General features: G+C 45.0%; 1 protein-coding gene across 4 annotated transcripts in view; it reads left to right on the forward strand.

Moving 5' to 3' along the window:
• MCTP2 (multiple C2 and transmembrane domain containing 2) overlaps positions 1-19,521 on the forward strand; it is a 189,723-nt gene that overhangs the window by 83,608 nt on the left and 86,594 nt on the right. For 3 of the 4 annotated variants that reach the window (XM_066355202.1, XM_066355205.1, XM_066355203.1), the window contains 4 exons: positions 1,357-1,521; positions 3,789-3,919; positions 14,536-14,722; positions 18,010-18,103. In XM_066355202.1, coding sequence (XP_066211299.1) covers positions 1,357-1,521; positions 3,789-3,919; positions 14,536-14,722; positions 18,010-18,103 — 577 coding nt within the window. Of the gene's footprint in view, positions 1-1,356; positions 1,522-3,788; positions 3,920-14,535; positions 14,723-18,009; positions 18,104-19,521 lie in introns of those variants that run through there. The other variant, XM_066355206.1, reaches the window with a different exon arrangement.

A 19,521-nucleotide genomic window follows, 5' to 3' on the forward strand; every position in this document is an offset into this window, starting at 1 on the left:
GTTGCATTATCTGTTCAGAGTGGTGGAGTGACGTGTGTTGGATGAGGTAAGCTGGTATATGTAATTAATATAGTACTGACATACCATTTGTTGTGATAAATTGTGACTCACTGGTGTCTGAGCAAATTGGTGTCTAAACAACCTCAGAGTTATATTGAGCAGGTGACAGGAATATATGGCGTTCGAAATTCATTGCTGTACTACGATGCCTAGAGCACCATCTGCATTCTGCAGTCCGGGTCTCTCTCCTTCACAGAAAAGCAGTCCATGCTCACGTCATTCTGTTTATGGAACGGAGAACAGAAATGAACTCCACCGACTAAACGCAGCATTGTGGATTGTGTGGAGATCCTCAGACAGACTAACCATTAAAAAAAAGGCCTTGTTGAGACCGTCAGGGAAATGTAGACACATTCTGGGCATTTAGGGATATTAAAGGGAATTACGGCTGGTTGCGTGGAGTGCGGTCATGGTGTGGGGCTTAAATAGAAACAAAGACGGGCTCTGCTGTTCAGTGTTTCAGCCAGAAGAAAATAGGCAAGGGATAGATGAAATAAGACTGGCAAAACGTTGAATCTGGTGAATAAGACCACGGGGCTGTTGTGTACTGTTCTACCTTTTGTACGTGTTTGAAAATACACATAATTAAAAAGAAAGTGTGATTTTCCTCTTTATAATTTAACAATAGGGGATACTTGCCTTTTTCTGTATTCTGTTGAGGGTGTCTGCAAGTGGGCATGTGTAACACAATTCAAAAAAAGGGAAAAAAAGTTAATAGTAGCCGAGCCGAACTGGGTTCCAGGCATTGTGCTAAGTACTACTTTACACACCCTTCCGTCCCAGTGATGGGCAAAGCTCAAACGGGCGTGAGCTTTTTAGTAGTAGCCCAAGGGAATAAAGGTAAGTGGGGACAGATTTAAGTGTGAAGGAAAAACTCAAAACCGCTACTTCTGAATGCCCAGAGGAAGTTTGTTTCCCTGCAAAGTGGTGTCTCCTTGTTCTTCGGTCCATTTCCCAGAATGCCTTTCTTCCCTTCCTGCTACTGAGATAGCCAAAGGTGCCGTGGAAAGATTGCTACCCAGGAGCTGGGTGGGAGGACAGGCTGGTACCAAATGCAAGTGATGCTCACTTTCATCCTTCCCTGTATCACTGCAAGTCCGGCTCTGGACAGAGAAATCCCGTCACTGAGATTGCAGGTTTGCATGACCAATGAAGGGTAGTAACACTTGCCCCGGGCGGGGAGTGCTATTTGTTTGTAATCAAATAATAAAAGCTGGAATGCCTGTGATCACCCAAGTTGCACTCCAAAATTTATCAGCAAGCTGATCTCTCATCTTTTTTTTTTTTTTGCCTTAGTCCTCTTTGATACGCAGCCTACGGCTGTCAGAGGCCTTGAAAAAAAACCAACTCTGGAACGGGATTATAAGTATAACTTTGTTGGAAGGGAAGAACGTCTCAGGAGGAAACATGACAGAGATGTTCGTCCAGTTAAAACTGGGGGATCAGAGGTATAAAAGTAAGGTAAGTTCTGCCAATTCCTTAAGGAGACCAATATCTATTAAAAAGAGAAATCCCAAGAATAAGAAGTAATTTATTTTTGAACCCTCCTAACTGTATTAGGATTATTCCAGAATACAAAAATAATTGTATACATGCAGTAAATTAATATGGGTGTTTGATTGCTGAGTATAATTTATTTTCTTCCAGTAACTAGAGCTAGAGAAAGCTTATTAAATAATCGACCTGAATACATGAGCTGTTTTGTTTTGAAAAGAAGCAAACTGTGTTTCATAGAAAGCGGGAAAAGGATAACTAAATGTTTTCAAATTCTTAACACTAATAAAACAGTAACATATATGGTACTTGGGCTACAGAATTTGTAATAACTAAAAATACTTTCAAAATTATATATAGTTTTCTTTCTCTTGTTAATGTTTACATCAAAAATAGACTTCAAGTGCTGCTGGGTTTTTTTGCTATGATAAAAAAATAAAGACGATGTATAAAGTATGAAAAGTGATTTGTTTTGAATGAAAAGAATGACATTTTTAGCTGTCTTTTAAAAAAATTTTTGGCTTCTTGTTCTGTTGATCCGAATTCCATTTAATTTTTAATCTTAGTAATTTGGTGTGGTTTTTATTTCAAATACCGTAGTCTGCAAACCATGGTAATTAATTAGTTTTGCATAACTGTCAGACAGGAATATTTTCTGTGTTTTATGGATTGAAGGAACTGGGGTACTTGAAAGTTAAGCCACTTGCCAAAAACCACATAACAACAACAACAACCAAAACATCAGTGGAAGATGTTGAAAATAGACCCGGGGATGTTTGCAGTTTGAGCTTGTCCTGGATAGAAGATGTAACAGATGCGGGCAAGTCAGAAAATGACGTGGAGTGGCCAAGAGGGTGTCCCTGCCGTACAGTTTTCAGGGCAAAATCCAATGCTAGACCTCATGTGCACGAGCACAAGGACAGAATCAGAGCTCGCTTTGGTGAATTGTTTATTTAAAAAAATGTGAAAAATTGAGGGCGAGTTATGGAAGAAATACGCAGCTACTCATTTGAACGGGGTAGCTCAGGCCGCATCTCACCCAGAGTGTATCCCTGACGACTGTATCTCTCCACTAAGATTCCCTCAGCCAGCCGGGCTCAGGCTAAGAACTCGTAGAAAACAATTACTCACCCTTAGCTCTTTGGACTAAGGTAAAGTGTAGAATTAGTCCAATATCTCCTACATTCCCCCTAGGGGGATATTGCATTTAATTTGTCGTCTAATAGGTTATCCCCCCCCCCCTTGCCCCATGGTTTCTGAATTCTCTAATCTGATACATTAAGTCCTATGTGAAAATCAACTCAAACGACATTACATGATGTTGGCTCCAGCAGAGGTCTGACTTGTCCCTGTTTTCCCGTGTGCTGAGAGCCGGCACCGAGATCGTCAGAGTTGATGCTGATCCTCAGTGACCAGCATTTCTGCTCGCTTTTTAGTTGCAAGGAGAAGCTCCGTGCAGATAAAACTAAAATGACAGCGCTGCCGGGGAGTCAGCCACATGGGCAGTCTGGGGCCACCCCGGGGGAACCGGAATCCCTCGCCGGGTTTTCAGACCGCGCTTGTTACATTTTCCATCCGGCCGTGGTGGTCTTCCAGTCCTCCTCTCACTCCAGTGACTGGAACGGGTCCACTGGGATTTAGAAACTGGTTGCCATGTAAAACAAGTGACGGGTTTCTTGCATAATGCCTGTGACAAATAGTAATCAAGACCTCAGACTGATAATTTATATATAGTTCTTAAGCCAGTGCCAATAAAAATGCTTGGGTTAACCAGTTCATAGCATTTTCTGTTAAGATTAAGCAAGTGTAAAACATCCATTGAAATATGTCATCTATCTGTGTATGTGTATATATATATCTGTAGTATGTATAGCGATATAGATATATACTGCTCACAAAAATTGGGGGTATTTCAAAATGAATATAAAGTGATAAAATAAAATATATAAAAGTTATAGTTTCTTGTGGGGCAATGCGATTCTTTTTAACTTGGTGGATAAATGATTGAATCTGGGGATCAGCTAAGAGAGGGGTGACATTTTACCCGTTACCTAAACCTCCGATGGCCTTTGCTTCCAAAATAAGAAGGAAGGAAAGCGTGACTTTGTGAGGGACAGACAGGCACCTCGTCGTGACCTCCCGCAGTTTAGACATGAAATGACTTGTGTTAGCTGCTGTCGCGCGACCGAATGGCATTTTGAAGAAAATAAACGTTGTAACTGCATGTTTTCTAGACACTGTGTAAGAGTGCAAATCCGCAGTGGCGGGAAGAGTTTGACTTTCACTACTTCTCTGACAGGATGGGCATTTTGGACATTGAAGTCTGGGGAAAGGACAGCAAAAAACATGAGGCACGTCTGGGCACGTGAGTCCGCTCTGCTTTCTGGGCGGGGTGGGGCGGGGGAGCTGTGTGTGTGTGTGTGTGTGTGTGTGTGTGTGTGTGTGTGCGCGCGCGCGCAGGGCGAGGCTGGTCCTTATCTTTTGGGCTTAGAGTCAAACCTCATTTTCCCACCCCGAAGTGGCCAGAAGGAAACTGGGCCCTACCTGAAGAAAGTTTTTTTTTTGTTTTTTGTTTCAAAGAACCATCACGTGCGTGGCAGTCTGTTGGGGAAATATTTTGACACATTGCCAATGTATCCGACACAGTTGGTTTTGCTAGTTAGCGAACGGCCGTGTAATTGGGTAACAGCAGGATGCGAGGTGTCCCAAAATGATGGGGTGTGTTCAGTGTTCTTGATGGACTTTTGGGCAAACTGGAGTGGAATTGATGGAGGCCAGATGGGTTTTCTTTTATTTTTTAACTTTTGACCCTCCCAGCTTAACCGTAAGGGAGGGTTCAGACGCAATGAACAAATACCATGAGCATTATAGCTTTTCTTAAGGGAGTACAGGAAGAATACAGTACGGGGCCTGGTGGAAGTGTCCTCATCTCTGATCGTTCACAGGGCAAGTTAGCAGCATGCTGCTCATTGCACAGATGAGGAAGTGAACCGTGTGAGTTTTAAAAACGCCACAGGCTTCCGAGCTGCGAACATCAGGGTCAGGATTCCACATGTTCGAACTGCAAGTTCTCTTCACCAACTGGCTGCTTTTTGTTCAAATTCTATACATACGATTTGTCCGCAAATCATGTTTTTGTAATTTTTACTTTCAATTACGATTGACATTCACTATTATATCTGTTTCAGGATGCGACATAGTAATCAGACATTTATGTAACTTACAAAGTGGTCACCCCAGAAAGTCTAGGACTCATCTGTATTTGTTCACAAATCTTAAATGTAGAAAGAACATCAGCGTTTAAAGGGCTTTCTACACTTGTTTGCCACAGCTGTCAAACCAATAACCCTTATTTCAAGGAGATGCCCTGAGGTCACCCCTAAGAGAATGAGGGGTTCTTCTAGAATTCTCCCCTGGGGCCACAGCGTCCCAAGTTCTATCTCTTGGGGTTCCATTTGGAGGAAGAGTTTTATTGATGGAAACTAAAGATTGAAAACCACTCACCTATTATAACCTCTTCATTTCATAGACATGATACATATATACCCAGAGAAGGGAAACTTTTTTCCATTAGCAAAGAATCTAGAGCAGTGGTTCTCAACCTTTCTAACGCCGTGACCCCGCAATACAGTTCCTCATGTTGCGGTGACCCCAAACCAAAAAATAATTTTGGTGGCTACTTCATAACTGTAATTTTGCTACAGTTATGATTCGGAATGTCAATACCTGATATGCATTATGTATTTTCCGATGGCTTTAGGCGACCCCGACCCACAGGTTGAGAACCGCTGATAGAGGCAGAGATGGGATGAGCCCCAACTAACCCAACACCTTGTGCAGCACTTTTTCTGTGTAAATTACTTAGTATTTAGTCTGGCACCGAGTATCAGTCGTCTTGCTGCCATCACCTCATCTCACTTCCGTAGCTCATCCTGAGAGAGGTGGGTAGGCAGTTTGGAACCCACAGACCCTTCTTCTAGCGTTTCTCCATGAGGCCCCTGTTGCCTGGGGCTGCCTGACGGGTTGCAGGTTGCTTGGTAAACCCGGCTGTCTCCAGCCTGGGAACGCACCCCAGTTATTGCGTGTAACCTGCATACACATACACATGGTGCATTTGCATTCCGTTGTACGTGTCCAGACGCCCCTAGAGAGCAGCACTGCCACCAGCGGTGCTGGTGGCATCCTCCCTCCTTCGGGTGGCATCGTCCTCGTTGCGTTGCTTGGCGCAGGCCTCATGCCCAGCTCTTTGCTCATCTAACAGGTGGCAGTCATTGTGTCACTGGCCACCTGCTGCACTGGGTTTGTGCCTTTCGGTAGCAAACAAGGCCCTGCCGCCCTCTCTGGTTCCTGCAGGAGGTCTGACTGGGGCCCCGCATTTCATACATAGTGCCCGTCAGATTTCTGGGCGGGGGTCGCCTCTGCTGGCCCCCCCTACACAGGGTGACTGAGACTGCTCAGATGCTTCTCAGCACCTGACACTTGTCACTGCTGTGACGTCCCTATGCCCTGCCAGCACCCCCTGGTCGGAGGATCAGAAACTTGGGGCTTGCCCGTGGAGCAAGGATGAGTTATGTCAACCTGCGGACGCAGAGAACTCTCTGTCCCGAGGTCATCTGAGTGGTGGGAATTTGGACGTGTGGTGATGAATGGCCAGTGTGTTCTTTCAGGAGAACAAAGAATAATGCCCTGTCATTTCACATGTCATTGTACTGTCATGTTTTTTATTGTTTTCCTCACATAATCGGAAGTGCTTTCCCAACGAGGGCTAAGTCACTTCGCAGACCGAGAAACTAATTTAAGATGTCCCTTTCGTTCCATGCTTTGTCATTGGGGTATTTATTTATTATTTTAGTTACTTCCTGTTTGTCACCAGGATGTATACCTGCGCTAGTGGCCATTTGGTCCTTTCTCTTGATGGACTTTAAAGGATTTTTTTTTTTTTTTTTTTGGTATCCTTTTCCTTTTTCCTCTCCCTCAGTACAAATGATAACAAAAGTATCTCTTGGGAGAGAGGCACACAGCTCACCCCGCAGCGACCTTTCAGGTGGGGGGAGCCCTGCCCTACAATGGATCCCAGTTCTCAGGGTTCAAGGAGAGATTGTGCTAGCTGTGCCGACCACAGACCTGTCTCTTACTGTTGCTTCTTCTTTTACATTCTTGTACTATTTCCGTTTTTCATTTTCTTTTCCCTATTGTTGTCATTCTAAGGCTCCATTATTTGATCTCCCAAATGTTGGAAGATGCCTTTTTGCATCAGGAGTCCCTTTGGCAGTGAGTCCCAACTGTCCCCTGAGGACTCTGTGTCACATATTTTATTTTTGAATAACACCTCAGGGCTAGTCATTTAAAGCTCTGCGTGGCCTTTCTGAGGAAATTCTTGTCAGCAGAGCTTCCCCTTGTAGGCGGTGTGACATGAAGGAAGGAACCCAGCCTTGGAGTTTGAGGACATCCTGGGCTTGCTGGTGACCACACCATGTGGAGCTAGGTGACCTTGAGCAGTGAACTTGCTTGTGGAATCTTCTGCTTCCCTATCTGTGTCGTGGGGTCACTGGCCAACTTGCAGAGTCATCATGACCACCGACAACAGTGATTACATTGATACTTACGTCTTTTTGAACACAGAAATGGTAGATAGTATTACTATTAATCTTGAGATTTTTTTTTTTTGCATTTTTCTGAAGCTGGAAATGGGGAGGCAGTCAGACAGACTCTCACATGCGCCCGACCAGGATCCACCCGGCACGCCCACCAGGGGGCGATGCTCTGCCCCTCCAGGGCGTCGCTCTGTCGTGACCAGAGCCACTCTAGCGCCTGGGGCAGAGGCCAAGGAGCCATCCCCAGCGCCCGGGCCATCTTTGCTCCAATGGAGCCTCGGCTGCGGGAGGGGAAGAGAGAGACAGAGAGGAAGGAGAGGGGGAGGGGTGGAGAAGCAGATGTGCCCTGACCAAGAATTGAAACCATGACATCCACATGCCCAGTTGATACTCTACCACTGAGCCAACTGGCTAGAGCTTCAGATTATTTTGTAGGCAAAGTAAAAAAAAAAAAAAAAAAAAAGGCAATCTTTGATTCTAGAGTCCATCAGTGGTCCAGCAACAGTGAAGTTTTAGGGGGAGTCAGAAATAAAGCTAAGTATAACCTGCTCCAGCTTTTAAACAAAATGATAAGAATATATAGACTCCCATTGTAAGCCTGTACCATGTTTGAAAACCATCTTTTCTTACCGTCTATTTTATATCTTCAGTTGATTCTAGAGATGAACTTGTTACAGGCATCTTCTAGGCTTGTTTAGCTGGGAGAATTTAAGAATGCGAACGCCCCCGCACATTTAAACTGGGCTGCCTCAGAGTCTCAATGCCCAGTCCCACAGGGTGACTTAGAGACAGGCCCTGACATTCCGCCAGTCTATTAGCGTCTTCGACGCCACAGAGAATCAGGGGCCGGGCTATTTCTCGGGACGGATTGCATCTCCCATGTCATCGGTCTGCTTGAACAGCCCACGTTTGACACATTTCACCATTTTCTTCCTGTTCATCCCCTGCCGATGCCTCAGAGATTTACAGCTTTTTAAAACTATCATACTCTCTGCTGCCCCTTGCATTTGAGTTAAAAGCTGACCAGTCTGTAATATAAAACATAGAATTATGGTAATGAGTAAGAGGTTAAAAGCTATCATGGCAAGGGAAACTCAAGCAGGTTGGGCTGACTGATACAGGAAAATTATGTGTTGAATTTAAACATTAAAATGCTGCGGGATTAATGGAGAAAGACGTACACGAACAGGAGGTCAGAAACAATGCTATTTTAGTGCATTAACTGCCTGTTGGCTACAGAGGATAGTTTTAATATATGCCTGTTGCAGAGAGAGAGAAAAAAAAGGAGCTAATTTAGCCTTGTTTTCTAGAGGTGAATAGAACTGGAGACTTTTCAGTCAAAAATATATAGATGTCTATTGTTTTCTTATGTAGGAGAGGACATAGAGACAGCTAAAGATTCAGTTGGTTCACAGAGAACACTGACTCCATAATTTGGATGTTTTTGATTTTGGGTTTTGTCACGCCGCTGGGACTCATTGATTTGTTTGTTCATCTTCTTCAACAAATGGAGAGCCTATCATGTGTCAGGCAGCTTGTACAGTGCTGAGGGTTCAGTGGGGACTGACGTGGGGGCGGGTCCTGTCCTCGGGCACAAGTCCGTTTGGGGCTGCGCAGTGGAGTGGGCAGCGGCTCTGGCATGGACAGGGCTGGAGGGAAAGAGATCTAGGCTGAGACCGGTAGGATGAGAGATTGTTAGCCTGCCAGGGAGATTGGAGGAAGAACTTTCCAGAAACATGGGATAACATAGGCAGAGGCCTAGGGAGGAGAGGAAACATGTTCCAAGACACTTGAAAGGTACGGACGGGGAGGGTGATGTTGTCACAAGACGAAACTGGACAGGAGAGCGGGAGTGAGGCCACAAAGCCATCGGGATTCGTTGCCTGCAGGGAACCATGGCAGCTTCTGTCTAGGCACAGACTGCTCGGTGACACCACTATTTTTTCCCCCATAATGGAAAGCTTGTTATCATAGTGGGTCTGTTATTGACTAAATATTTAGTCTTACGATCTGACTCTGAAATGAGAATTCCCTGGTCACCTAAGGACCAGTGGGTAGCACTTTCTGAATGATTGGCCAAACCTGGTCACTCCCCTTGCGTGTGAGCTCGCATCCGATGCCACGGCAACAGACCCAATTTGCTAAAGTGAATTAATCACATTTCTTTTCTGTCTTCTTTTTTTTAAGTGAATGGGGGGGGGGGGATAGTGAGGCAGATACCCGCATGTACTCTGACTGGAATTCACCTGGCAACCCTATCTGGGACTGATGCTCCAGTACTGAGCTATTTTTAGTGCCAGACGCTGATGCTCTCCATTGGAGCTATCCTCAGCACTTCAGGGCCACACTCAAACCAATTGAGCCACTGGCTGTGGGAAGAGGGAGAGAAGGGGGAGACGGAGGAGGGGGAGAAGCAGATGGTCGTCTCTACAGTGTGCCGTGACTGGGAATCGAACACGGGACTTCCATATGCTGGGCTGATGCTCTATCCACTGAGCCACCAGCCAGGGCTCCATTTCTTACGTAGATACTTCGAGCATGTGTTTTCTACATTGATCTTGCAGACAGAAGAGCAATTTCATAAGTTGTATTGCTTTAGCATTTTTTATTTACAAACATGTTGTTGGATAGGATGACCAGGATGTCTTGGGTTGTGGTGAGTTAAAACTTGTTTTTATAAAAAAAAAAAAAGATTCTTAGGCTGATCTCTCTGATACCTTTATCAATATGTCTGTTCTGTCAGCAACCAGTCTTATAAATTTGTAAAATACTTCCATTGGTGTAATTCACCACGGCTAAATTATTAACAGCTTTCTAAGTCCGGCATCAGAAAACAAGGGCCCATGGGCCGTATCCAGATGACTGCCTGTTTTTGCGAATAAAGTTTTATTGGAACACAGCAGTTGTTCATGTCTGTATGTTGTCCGTTACTGCTTTCCTGTTATAAGGAGAGGGTTGAGTGGTTGCAGCAAAGACTGTGATGCTGAGCTATCCATTTCATTGGCTTGTTCAAGTCCCTACGACATTTAAGGGAAGCATTTGGCTGAATTCACTCATTAGTTAGCGGAGATTGTCAAATCCATTCAGTTTGTGCTGAAACCCCCGTGTGTTTATTAGGGTTCCTTTATCTGAAACAGGCAGAGCTATTCTCATGCAGGTGTTGTTTCTTTATTGTTCGAATAAGCATTCAAAACGAGACAGGTGCAGAAGTTTCCCGGTGGATGGAAATGATTGAAAAGTTCATGAAAATGGGTAATTTCGGAGAAGGACCCTCAGTATTTGCTTTGCGTGTTGTCTGGTATGTGATTTAGCATTTATTTAAAACGATTAACTGCCTCCCTTCAAATAAGTTGTGGCTTGAAACAATCGCTGGAAGAGTTGGCAGAGTTATTATGCACATGCTAATATGGCTCACAGTCTTTTTAGGTGACTTTTAGGATTAATGTCACATCCACTTTGAATTATCTAAGAAAATTTTTATTGTCACCTAATTATGCATTATTTTGACTCTCACATGGTATTTGTTCTCTGAGCTCTTGTCTCTAAATAACTTTTGGTTGTTTAAAAAAACCAACAAAACCACCACAACAAAATCATAGACTTCAAAGGACAAGAATAATTTTCCATTATTAGCAATATTAAAGTGAATGTGTACTATACATAGGTTATTACTCATTTGGACTCATGAGAGTAACCACTAGAGAAAATTTTCACAAATTTGGATCATTCGTGCCTGGCCAGTTGGTGCAGTAGTAGAGCATCGGCCTGGTGTGTGAATGTCGTGGGTTTGATTCCTAGTCAAGGCACCCAGGAGAAGCTACAGTCTGCTTCTCCACTCCCCCCATCCCCTCCCACAGCCATGGCTCAAATGGTTTGAGCAAACGTTGGCCTTGGGTGCTGAGGATGGCTCCATAGCCTGTGTCAGGCATTAAAATAGTTCTGTTGCTGAGCAACGGCCCAGATGGGCAGAGCCTCACTCAGTAGGGGATTTGACAGGTGGATTCCAGTTGGGACACATACAGGAGTCTGCCTCTGCCTCCCTGCATCTCACTTAATAAAAAAAAAAATTAAAAATTTGGAACATTTATTTTTCTATAAGAAAGTTTCATTAAATGAAAGCATATGGAAAAAGGTAACATAATGCTCAGCAAAGTATTCCTGCCATATATATAACTGCTATATTAGTTAAGAATTTGTGAGGACTTAGAAATGGCATAGTTCAAGCCTGTGAACTTTCTTTCCAAGCAAAATTAATTACCCACTAACATACTTGCTTAGAAAATAAATATATTTTGTAACCCCTCTTTTCACAGTAGTAAGCTTTAGCTTTAAGCTCCAGGGGAATAAAATTATTTTGATTGCTATCATAGAGAATTATTTAAAAATATGTTTTTTGTCATGTCTTCAGTAGGAATACATGATTATTATGGCTCAAAGCTTTTATTGCCACCTCTTCTCATAACCGGAATCGTTTGGGTTAATTAGAAAACAAATACCCACATATATTTAATTTTATACATATGTGTCAGCATTAAAATATTTTTATTGTCTAGTAAAAACTGGTATAGGCTTTCAATATTATTATTATTATTATTATTATTATTGTGTGTGTGTGTGTGTGTGTGTGTGTGTGTGTGTGTGTGTGACAGAAACAGAGAAAGGAGAAAGGGCAGATAGGGACAGACAGACAGGAAGGGAGAGAGATGAGAAGCATCAATTCTTCACTGCAGTTGTTCATTGATTGCTTTTCATATATATGTGCCTTTGCCTGGGGGGGAGGAGGCTACAGCAGACCGAGTGAACCCTTGCTCAAGCCAGTGACCTTGGGCTCAAGCCAGTGACTTTGGGCTCAAGCCAGTGACCTTTGGGCTCAAGCCGGTGACTATGGGGTCATGTCTATGATTCCATACTCAAGCCAGCGACCCTGCTCTCAAGCCAGTGACTTCGGGGTTTCAAACCTGCGTCCTCTGTGTCCCAGTGCGAGGCTCTACCCACTGTTCCACCACCTGGTCAGGTTCAATATTATTGATATTTTTCTTTTTAATTGGAAAGGGATTGTAATCTTTCTTGTAAATTTATCAAACTGGAACTTTTTACATATCCATATGACTAAACATTGTCATTGGTTTCTAATAGATGAGGTAAGTTTACTATTTCTAATTATCTGCAAACACACAAAGTCCGTTGACATTTTAGGGGAAGAATTCACCCTTGTCACATTATGAGAAGAGGGAGGGCTTCCATACTTTATTATGAAGTCTTAAGTGTTCATCTGATATAATAACTCCAGAGGATAAGTAGGAGTTTCTCTTTTTTTCTCTCTTCCTCTCTCTCTGTCCCCCCCCCATTCCCCCCCTCTCCTTCTTTCCCACACTCTTCCCATCCCTTTCCTTCTCTCCCCTGCTCCCCTCTTGCCTTCTCCTGGTCTTCCCTTCTCCCCTTCTCCTCTCCCTCCCCCTCTCCTCCTCTCACTCTTTCCTCTCCCCCTCTCCTCTCCCTCCCCCTCTCCTCCTCTCACTCTTTCCTCTCCCCCTCTCCTCTCCCTCCCCCTCTCCTCTCCCTCCCCCTCTCCTCCTCTCACTCTTTCCTCTCCCCCTCTCCTCTCCCTCCCCCTCTCCTCCTCTCACTCTTTCCTCTCCTCCTCTCACTCTTTCCTCTCCCCCTCTCCTCTCCCTCCCCTTCTCCTCCTCTCACTCTTTCCTCTCCTCCTCTCCTCTCCCTCCCCCTCTCCTCTCCCTCCCCCTCTCCTCCTCTCACTCTTTCCTCTCCCCCTCTCCTCTCCCTCCCCCTCTCCTCCTCTCACTCTTTCCTCTCCCCCTCTCCTCTCCCTCCCCTTCTCCTCCTCTCACTCTTTCCTCTCCTCCTCTCCTCTCCCTCCCCCTCTCCTCTCCCTCCCCCTCTCCTCCTCTCACTCTTTCCTCTCCCCCTCTCCTCTCCCTCCCCCTCTCCTCCTCTCACTCTTTCCTCTCCTCCTCTCCTCTCCCTCCCCCTTTCCTCTCCCTCCCTCTCTCCTCCTCTCACTCTTTCCTCTCCCCCTCCCCCTCTCCTCCTCTCACTCTTTCCTCTCCTCCTCTCCTCTCCCTCCCCCTTTCCTCTCCCTCCCTCTCTCCTCCTCTCGCTCTTTCCTCTCCCCCTCTCCTCTCCCTCCCCCTCTCCTCTCCCTCCCCCTCTCCTCTCCCTCCCCCTCTCCTCCTCTCACTCTTTCCTCTCCCCCTCTCCTCTCCTTCCCCTTCTCCTCCTCTCCTCTCCCTCCCCCTCTCCTCTCCCTCCCCCCTCTCCTCCTCTCACTCTTTCCTCTCCCCCTCTCCTCTCCCTCCCCCTCTCCTCTCCCTCCCCCTCTCCTCCTCTCACTCTTTCCTCTCCCCCTCTCCTCTCCCTCCCCCTTTCCTCTCCCTCCCTCTCTCCTCCTCTCACTCTTTCCTCTCCCCCTCTCCTCTCCCTCCCCCTCTCCTCCTCTCACTCTTTCCTCTCCCCCCCTTCTCCTCCCTCCTTCTATACAGAAACAAAGCAGGTGTGGTCCAGGCAAACCCAGGATTTTCAGTGTTAAAGCAAACAAGTGCCTATTAGCACCTGGGCCCCCCTGTTCGGTGTTTGCTTGAGGTTTTCAGCATCCTCAGAACACTGTGTTGAGAGGCCCAGTACAGGCGCCTTGGAGCCGGTGGGGGCGGCGGAGCAGGTGGGGGCGGCGTTTCTCTGCAGGGCTGCTGAAGTGGGGTCCATCCGCAGCACTTCACGCTCCGTTTGTCCAAAAAAGAAACCCACCTGGGGAAACCCCGTGGAACCGTTCCTATTAGGAAAATACCTCAACACATTCTTTAAATAAAAACTCGCCAGTTCACATTAACCTGGAGGCAAATGTTTTTTTCCATTAACCCTTTCCCGCTTACATTTCTCTTTAAGTTTTTTTTGAACCCTTTGTTATCTTTGCTGGAAAAAAACACAGTACAGAGAAGCCATATAGAACCATGATGCTCAAATTTGGAAACTTTTTTCTCACTAATTCTTTTTTTGGTTTGAGAGAGAGAGAGAGAGAGAGAGAGAAAGAGAGAGGGAGGGAAACATCGATCTGTTTCTGTATGTGCCCTGACTGGGGGTTGAACCCCACAACCTTTACCTATCAGTTCGATGCTCTAACCAACTGAGCTATCCAGCCAGGGCTCTGCCTAATGCTTGATCTCATTGTCTTCCTGCAGAGCTTATTGTAGAGTGTGTTAGGCTGGGAATGAGTATTCTGAGCCAGGGGAGCCCCTACAGCCTTCCCGCCCCAACGAAGCCATGCCCAGACAGAGTGCGTTTTGGGGGGTGATAAATACACGTGGGTGCTTTGGAGGTTTCGAAATGGCCCGCAAGTTAATCCCTTTTCTTTCTCTGATTTCTGCCTTTCCAGATGTAAAGTGGATATCGCCGCACTGCCCCTCAAGCAAGCCAACTGCTTGGAGCTGCCTCTGGACAGCTGCCTGGGGGCTCTCCTAATGCTGGTCACACTTACTCCCTGCACAGGGCTCTCTGTCTCCGACCTGTGCATGTGCCCCTTGGCAGACCCCGGCGAGAGAAAGCAGATTGCCCAGCGCTATGTGAGTGCTTTGCCTTGTCCCACCATCCCCACTTGTAAGTGGCACCAAAGTCTGTGAATTGAGCAGCCAAACTAGAAAGAGAGCCTTGTCCAAAGTTTAATGATCTGTTTCATAAAACAAGACATCAGACCCAGAGGTCATTGCATCCGTGAGAAGGTAGAAACAGATTAGAATTTATCTCCTCGCTATTTTACAAGCCCACAAAGATATTTTGAATTTGTAGTTTAGGAACTCTTTGGAGAAAATCGAAGTCCCCGATAAGGAAGACTGTTGCTTATAGCATGCCTGCAAATGTGAATAGGAATTTTAATATATAAATTTGCAAAAGGGAGTTATTTTTTTTAAGCAACCCTTTGTGTTTGCAATGTTGTAGATACTTGGCCAGAACCTTTTAGTTTCAAGTAAGAAAGTGCTTGTGTCTTGTTTAGCAAAGCCAAGCCCTTGACAGGCACGGAAGGCCGTTGTTCTATCCCACCTGGGATAATATCGGCAGTTGGAGATTTTTTGTCTTAAGGATGTGGCAGTGTGCTTAAAAGTCCACTCAGCACTTAGAAATCAAATGGCTTTGTCCTCTCCATTTATTTTTCTCTGCTTAGGCTTTCTAAGGTGTCTTTATTTGCATTTCGGTTTTTATCCCATCTTTGTAAATCAATATGTTTATTTTATCGCCCTCTGTGAAAGACATGCTTTCAGAAAGTGGCGTGAAAATGAAGCCAAGACGAATCTTTATTTAATGGGAATATTCTCAGCATAAACATCAGCGCCTCCTGGGCCCTCCGCTGGGCAGGTGTATTGATTAATTGAAAAATTCTTTATCTTCCCGAGTACAGAACCTAGCCATATATCTCGTCATTAACACATTCTGCACGCAAGGGTTGGCATGCTCTGAACACGTTTCGACAGAATCCACTGTTCATATATATATATATTTTTTGGTCTGATGGTTTTAGTTACGCAAATGAAAAGTGGGTGGTGAAAAAAGGAAACTTTCTCCACATTTTCCCGTGGAGGACTTAAACAACTTGAACGCATTCATGAGGAGTGTCATGTACTTGTAAGGTGACACGGGAGAAGATCATAATGACTAATTCCTCGGGATTTGTGGAGTACTCATAGAAAAGAGATTTGAAAAGATACTCAAAATAGAAATATCAGGTTTTTTGTTTAGTTTTATTTTAATTATTTAATTTTAATTTCATTTTCAGCTAGCAAGCTGGCCCCCATGTTAAAAGGGAACAACGTGGGAAGAATGCTATATTATAAGGCATAAATTTCAGATGCCTGGAATTTTTTTTTTTATTTAGGTCAGAAGCCAATTTTCAAAGGCATTTCCACCTCTAAAGTGAAAATTATTTTACTTAAAAATATTTGCATTTAAGCTTAAACGCTAGTTTTTTTGTTACTGTTTTAGGTTCAAAGTAGAGAGCAGACACAGCTTTGGGAAGTTCTCAGGAATGGTGCCTATGAGACTGAGCAAACCTTAACTGTGGTGAGGCTGTCTTATTCTCCCCTGAAATGCCTCAGTGACGGGATTCTTCCATCCTTCCTTAAAGTCCCAGTTTTTAGTTATTTAAGGATGACAGAAAAATAACATATCCAAAGGTTTGAAAGTGCACGTGTTCCAAACCATCCGAAGACAGTTGATCTGCTTAGATCTCTTTTTTTTTTAAATATTTTATTTATTGATTTTTAGAGAGGGGGGGGAGAGAGAGAGAGAGAGAGAGAGAGAGAAGGGGGAGGAGCAGGAAGCATCAACTCCCATATGTGCCTTGACCAGGCAAGCCCAGGGTTTCGAACCGGCAACCTCAGTGTTCCAGGTCGACGCTTTATCCCACTGCGCCACCACAGGTCAGGCCTAGATCTCTTTTATACACAATTTTTTGAAGGATGTAATGTGTATAGACATCTAACTATTGCTATACATGCTTATGAATTAGCAGAGCCTCACCACATGGTGGCACAGAGGATAGAGAGTCAGCCCGGGACGCTGAGGACCCAGGAGTCAAGCCCTGAGGTCGCCAGCTTGAGTGCAGGGCCACCAGCTGGAGTGTGGGATCATAGACATGACCCCGTGGTCTCTCTAGTTTGAGCCAGGGGTCACTGACTCAGCTGCAGCTCCCCCAGTCAAGAAAGCAATCAGTGAACGACTAAGGTGCCACAACTATGAGCTGATGCTTTTCATCTCTCTTCCTTCCTGTTTGTCCCTATTTGTCCCTCTGTCTCGCTCTCTCTAAAAAAAAAAAAAAATAGTAGAGATATTGAATATGTATTTACTAATTCAGTATATCAGTAGGTATACAGTCTTGGGCAAAAAGTAGGTTTATAGTTTGTATTGAAAATAATATAGCCTGACCTGTGGTGGCACAGTGGATAAAGCGTCGACCTGGAAATGCTGAGGTCGCTGGTTTGAAACCCTGCTTGCCTGGTCAAGGCACATATGGGAGTTGATGCTTCCAGCTCCTACCCCCCTTCTCTCTCTCTGTCTCTCCTCTCTCTCTCTCTCTCTCTCTCTCTCTCTCTCTCTCTCTGTCTCTCCCTCTCCTCTGTAAAATGAATAAATAAAAAAAAAAGAAAAAAAAAAAGAAAAAAAAATTCAAAAAAAAAAGAAAATAATATAATCATTCATATGTTTATACATATTGCTATGTTTCATGTACTCATAACTGTAGACCTACTTTGGCTCATGCAAACTAAAAATTACAGTAAATGTGAATACAGCGTGATACTTACTGTTCAATCTCCAATGTAAAGAGCTAGCTAAGACAAGGATCAGAGAAGTCCCCTCTTAACTCGCATCCCTCCTCTCTTTCCAGTGTGAACACGTATCTGTGGCGGGCCCAAGTCTAGTCCTCTGGTATCCATAAAGTTGGCACAAACTAGATCAGAATAATGGTGCCATTCTGGGTGATTGAAAAGTTTCATTAACGGGAAAGAAGGGGAGACAGAGAAGGGCGGCAGGCAGTTCCACACACATTTTCCCGGTGGGATGTCTGCGCTTTCAGCAGGGGGCGATGTTAAAAGGCGATTGTATGTGTGTGTAATTCCTGCATTTTGAAGCTGCAGTTAATTGAATTCTCAGTCCCTTTGCATCTGGTGGCTGTCGGTGCGTCAGGGTCCTGTTGACTCAGACGATGTGCTTTGCGACGTTTCTAAGCAGGGCACGAGAAAGGCGACTGTCGGTCTAGAATGTTCTTCCTACGGCACTTGGGGACTGGAAATGGTATATTAGAAAGCTGTTTTAGCCTTTGTGATCCATTTTTTTTTTTTTTTATGTTTTCCCCCCTCAGTCCTTACAGAACTCCCTGAGAGATATGAAGGACATCGGCCTCTTGCAAGTGAAGGTTTTAAAGGCGGTAGACCTCTTAGCTGCCGATTTCTCAGGTATCAAACCTCTTCATTCATTCCTTATTTTTCCTTATCTCTCTCTCTTGGAAGTGGTCTTATGGCAAAGACAGATGTTTTCAAAAGTCAGAATGATGTAAACAGCGGTCAGCCTCTTCCACACAGAGCAGTGGTTTTCCACCTTTTCCCTCTCACGGCGGCGCACATAGACCAATTCCTAAAACCCTGCAGCACACCAAAAACTCTGTTTTTTGCTGATCTGACAAAAAAAAAAATAGTATAATTTTGATTGGATTACAAAAAGAAATAGTAATTAACTACTCTCTTTGTCTTCAAGTGGCTTTTCAAAAAATTCGATGTTTATACCTGTATATAAGGATTTCTGGTACCAAGAATGAACCAATCAGTTGCAACCTTATTATGGGACGTGACCAATAAAATGCAACTCTGTTATAAGATCTATATATGTATGGTTCAAGGGTATTCACACTGGGTGGCTATTGTTGGGTTGGCTGTTGGCATTTTTCTATTTTTAAATCTAAGGGGAAAAGAGGTCAGTGCCCCTGACGACACAGTCAGGTATTGCATGTTTTAAAAGTTCTCGTGGCGTACTCATGTGCTGTGACCTCCTGGTTGAAAACTGCTGAAATAGAGTAATAGAAGAAAAATGAGGCAGGCAAGCACTTTTATCACTGTGGGAACATTTTTCTCACCAAATTATTATTTTTTCGAATACTTGTGCTGTGATTTGATAATATACTCAAATCATTTGGCTTTCAAAGATATTTGTGGGTTCTTAGTGACATGACTTCTTTGTGAAATTAATTTTTTTGGGTGAGGCTTTCTTTTTTTGTGTGTGTGTATTTTTCTGAAGCTGGAAATGGGGAGAGACAGTCAGACAGACTCCCGCATGCGCCCGACCGGGATCCACCCGGCACGCCCACCAGGGGCCACGCTCTGCCCACCAGGGGGCGATGCTCTGCCCCTCTGGGGCGTCGCTCTGCTGCGACCAGAGCCACTCTAGCGCCTGGGGCAGAGGCCAAGGAGCCATCCCCAGCGCCCAGGCCATCTTTGCTCCAATGGAGCCTTGGCTGCGGGAGGGGAAGAGAGAGACAGAGAGGAAGGGGGGGGGGTGGAGAAGCAGATGGGCGCTTCTCCTGTGTGCCCTGGCCAGGAATTGAACCCGGTTCCCCCGCACGCCAGGCCGATGCTCTACCGCTGAGCCAACCGGCCAGGGCTGGGTGAGGCTTTCTTACAGTGTCTCAAAAACCAGAATCGACTTCTTGCCTTCACTCCACGGACGTGCTCCGTGCCTGAACTTACGTTCTTCAAACAGTAGTGTCCACTGCACCGGGGTCCCATTGGCCAAGACTTTGGTTACCGTTACAGAGAACTTCCTGCCAAACTCAGCCCTTGCAGCTGACACACCGTCTTACACAGAGTTTCCTGTGGTGCCT

The sequence above is a fragment of the Saccopteryx leptura genome, chromosome 13, assembly GCF_036850995.1.
Source record: "Saccopteryx leptura isolate mSacLep1 chromosome 13, mSacLep1_pri_phased_curated, whole genome shotgun sequence".
NCBI classification, from domain to species: Eukaryota; Metazoa; Chordata; class Mammalia; order Chiroptera; family Emballonuridae; genus Saccopteryx; species Saccopteryx leptura.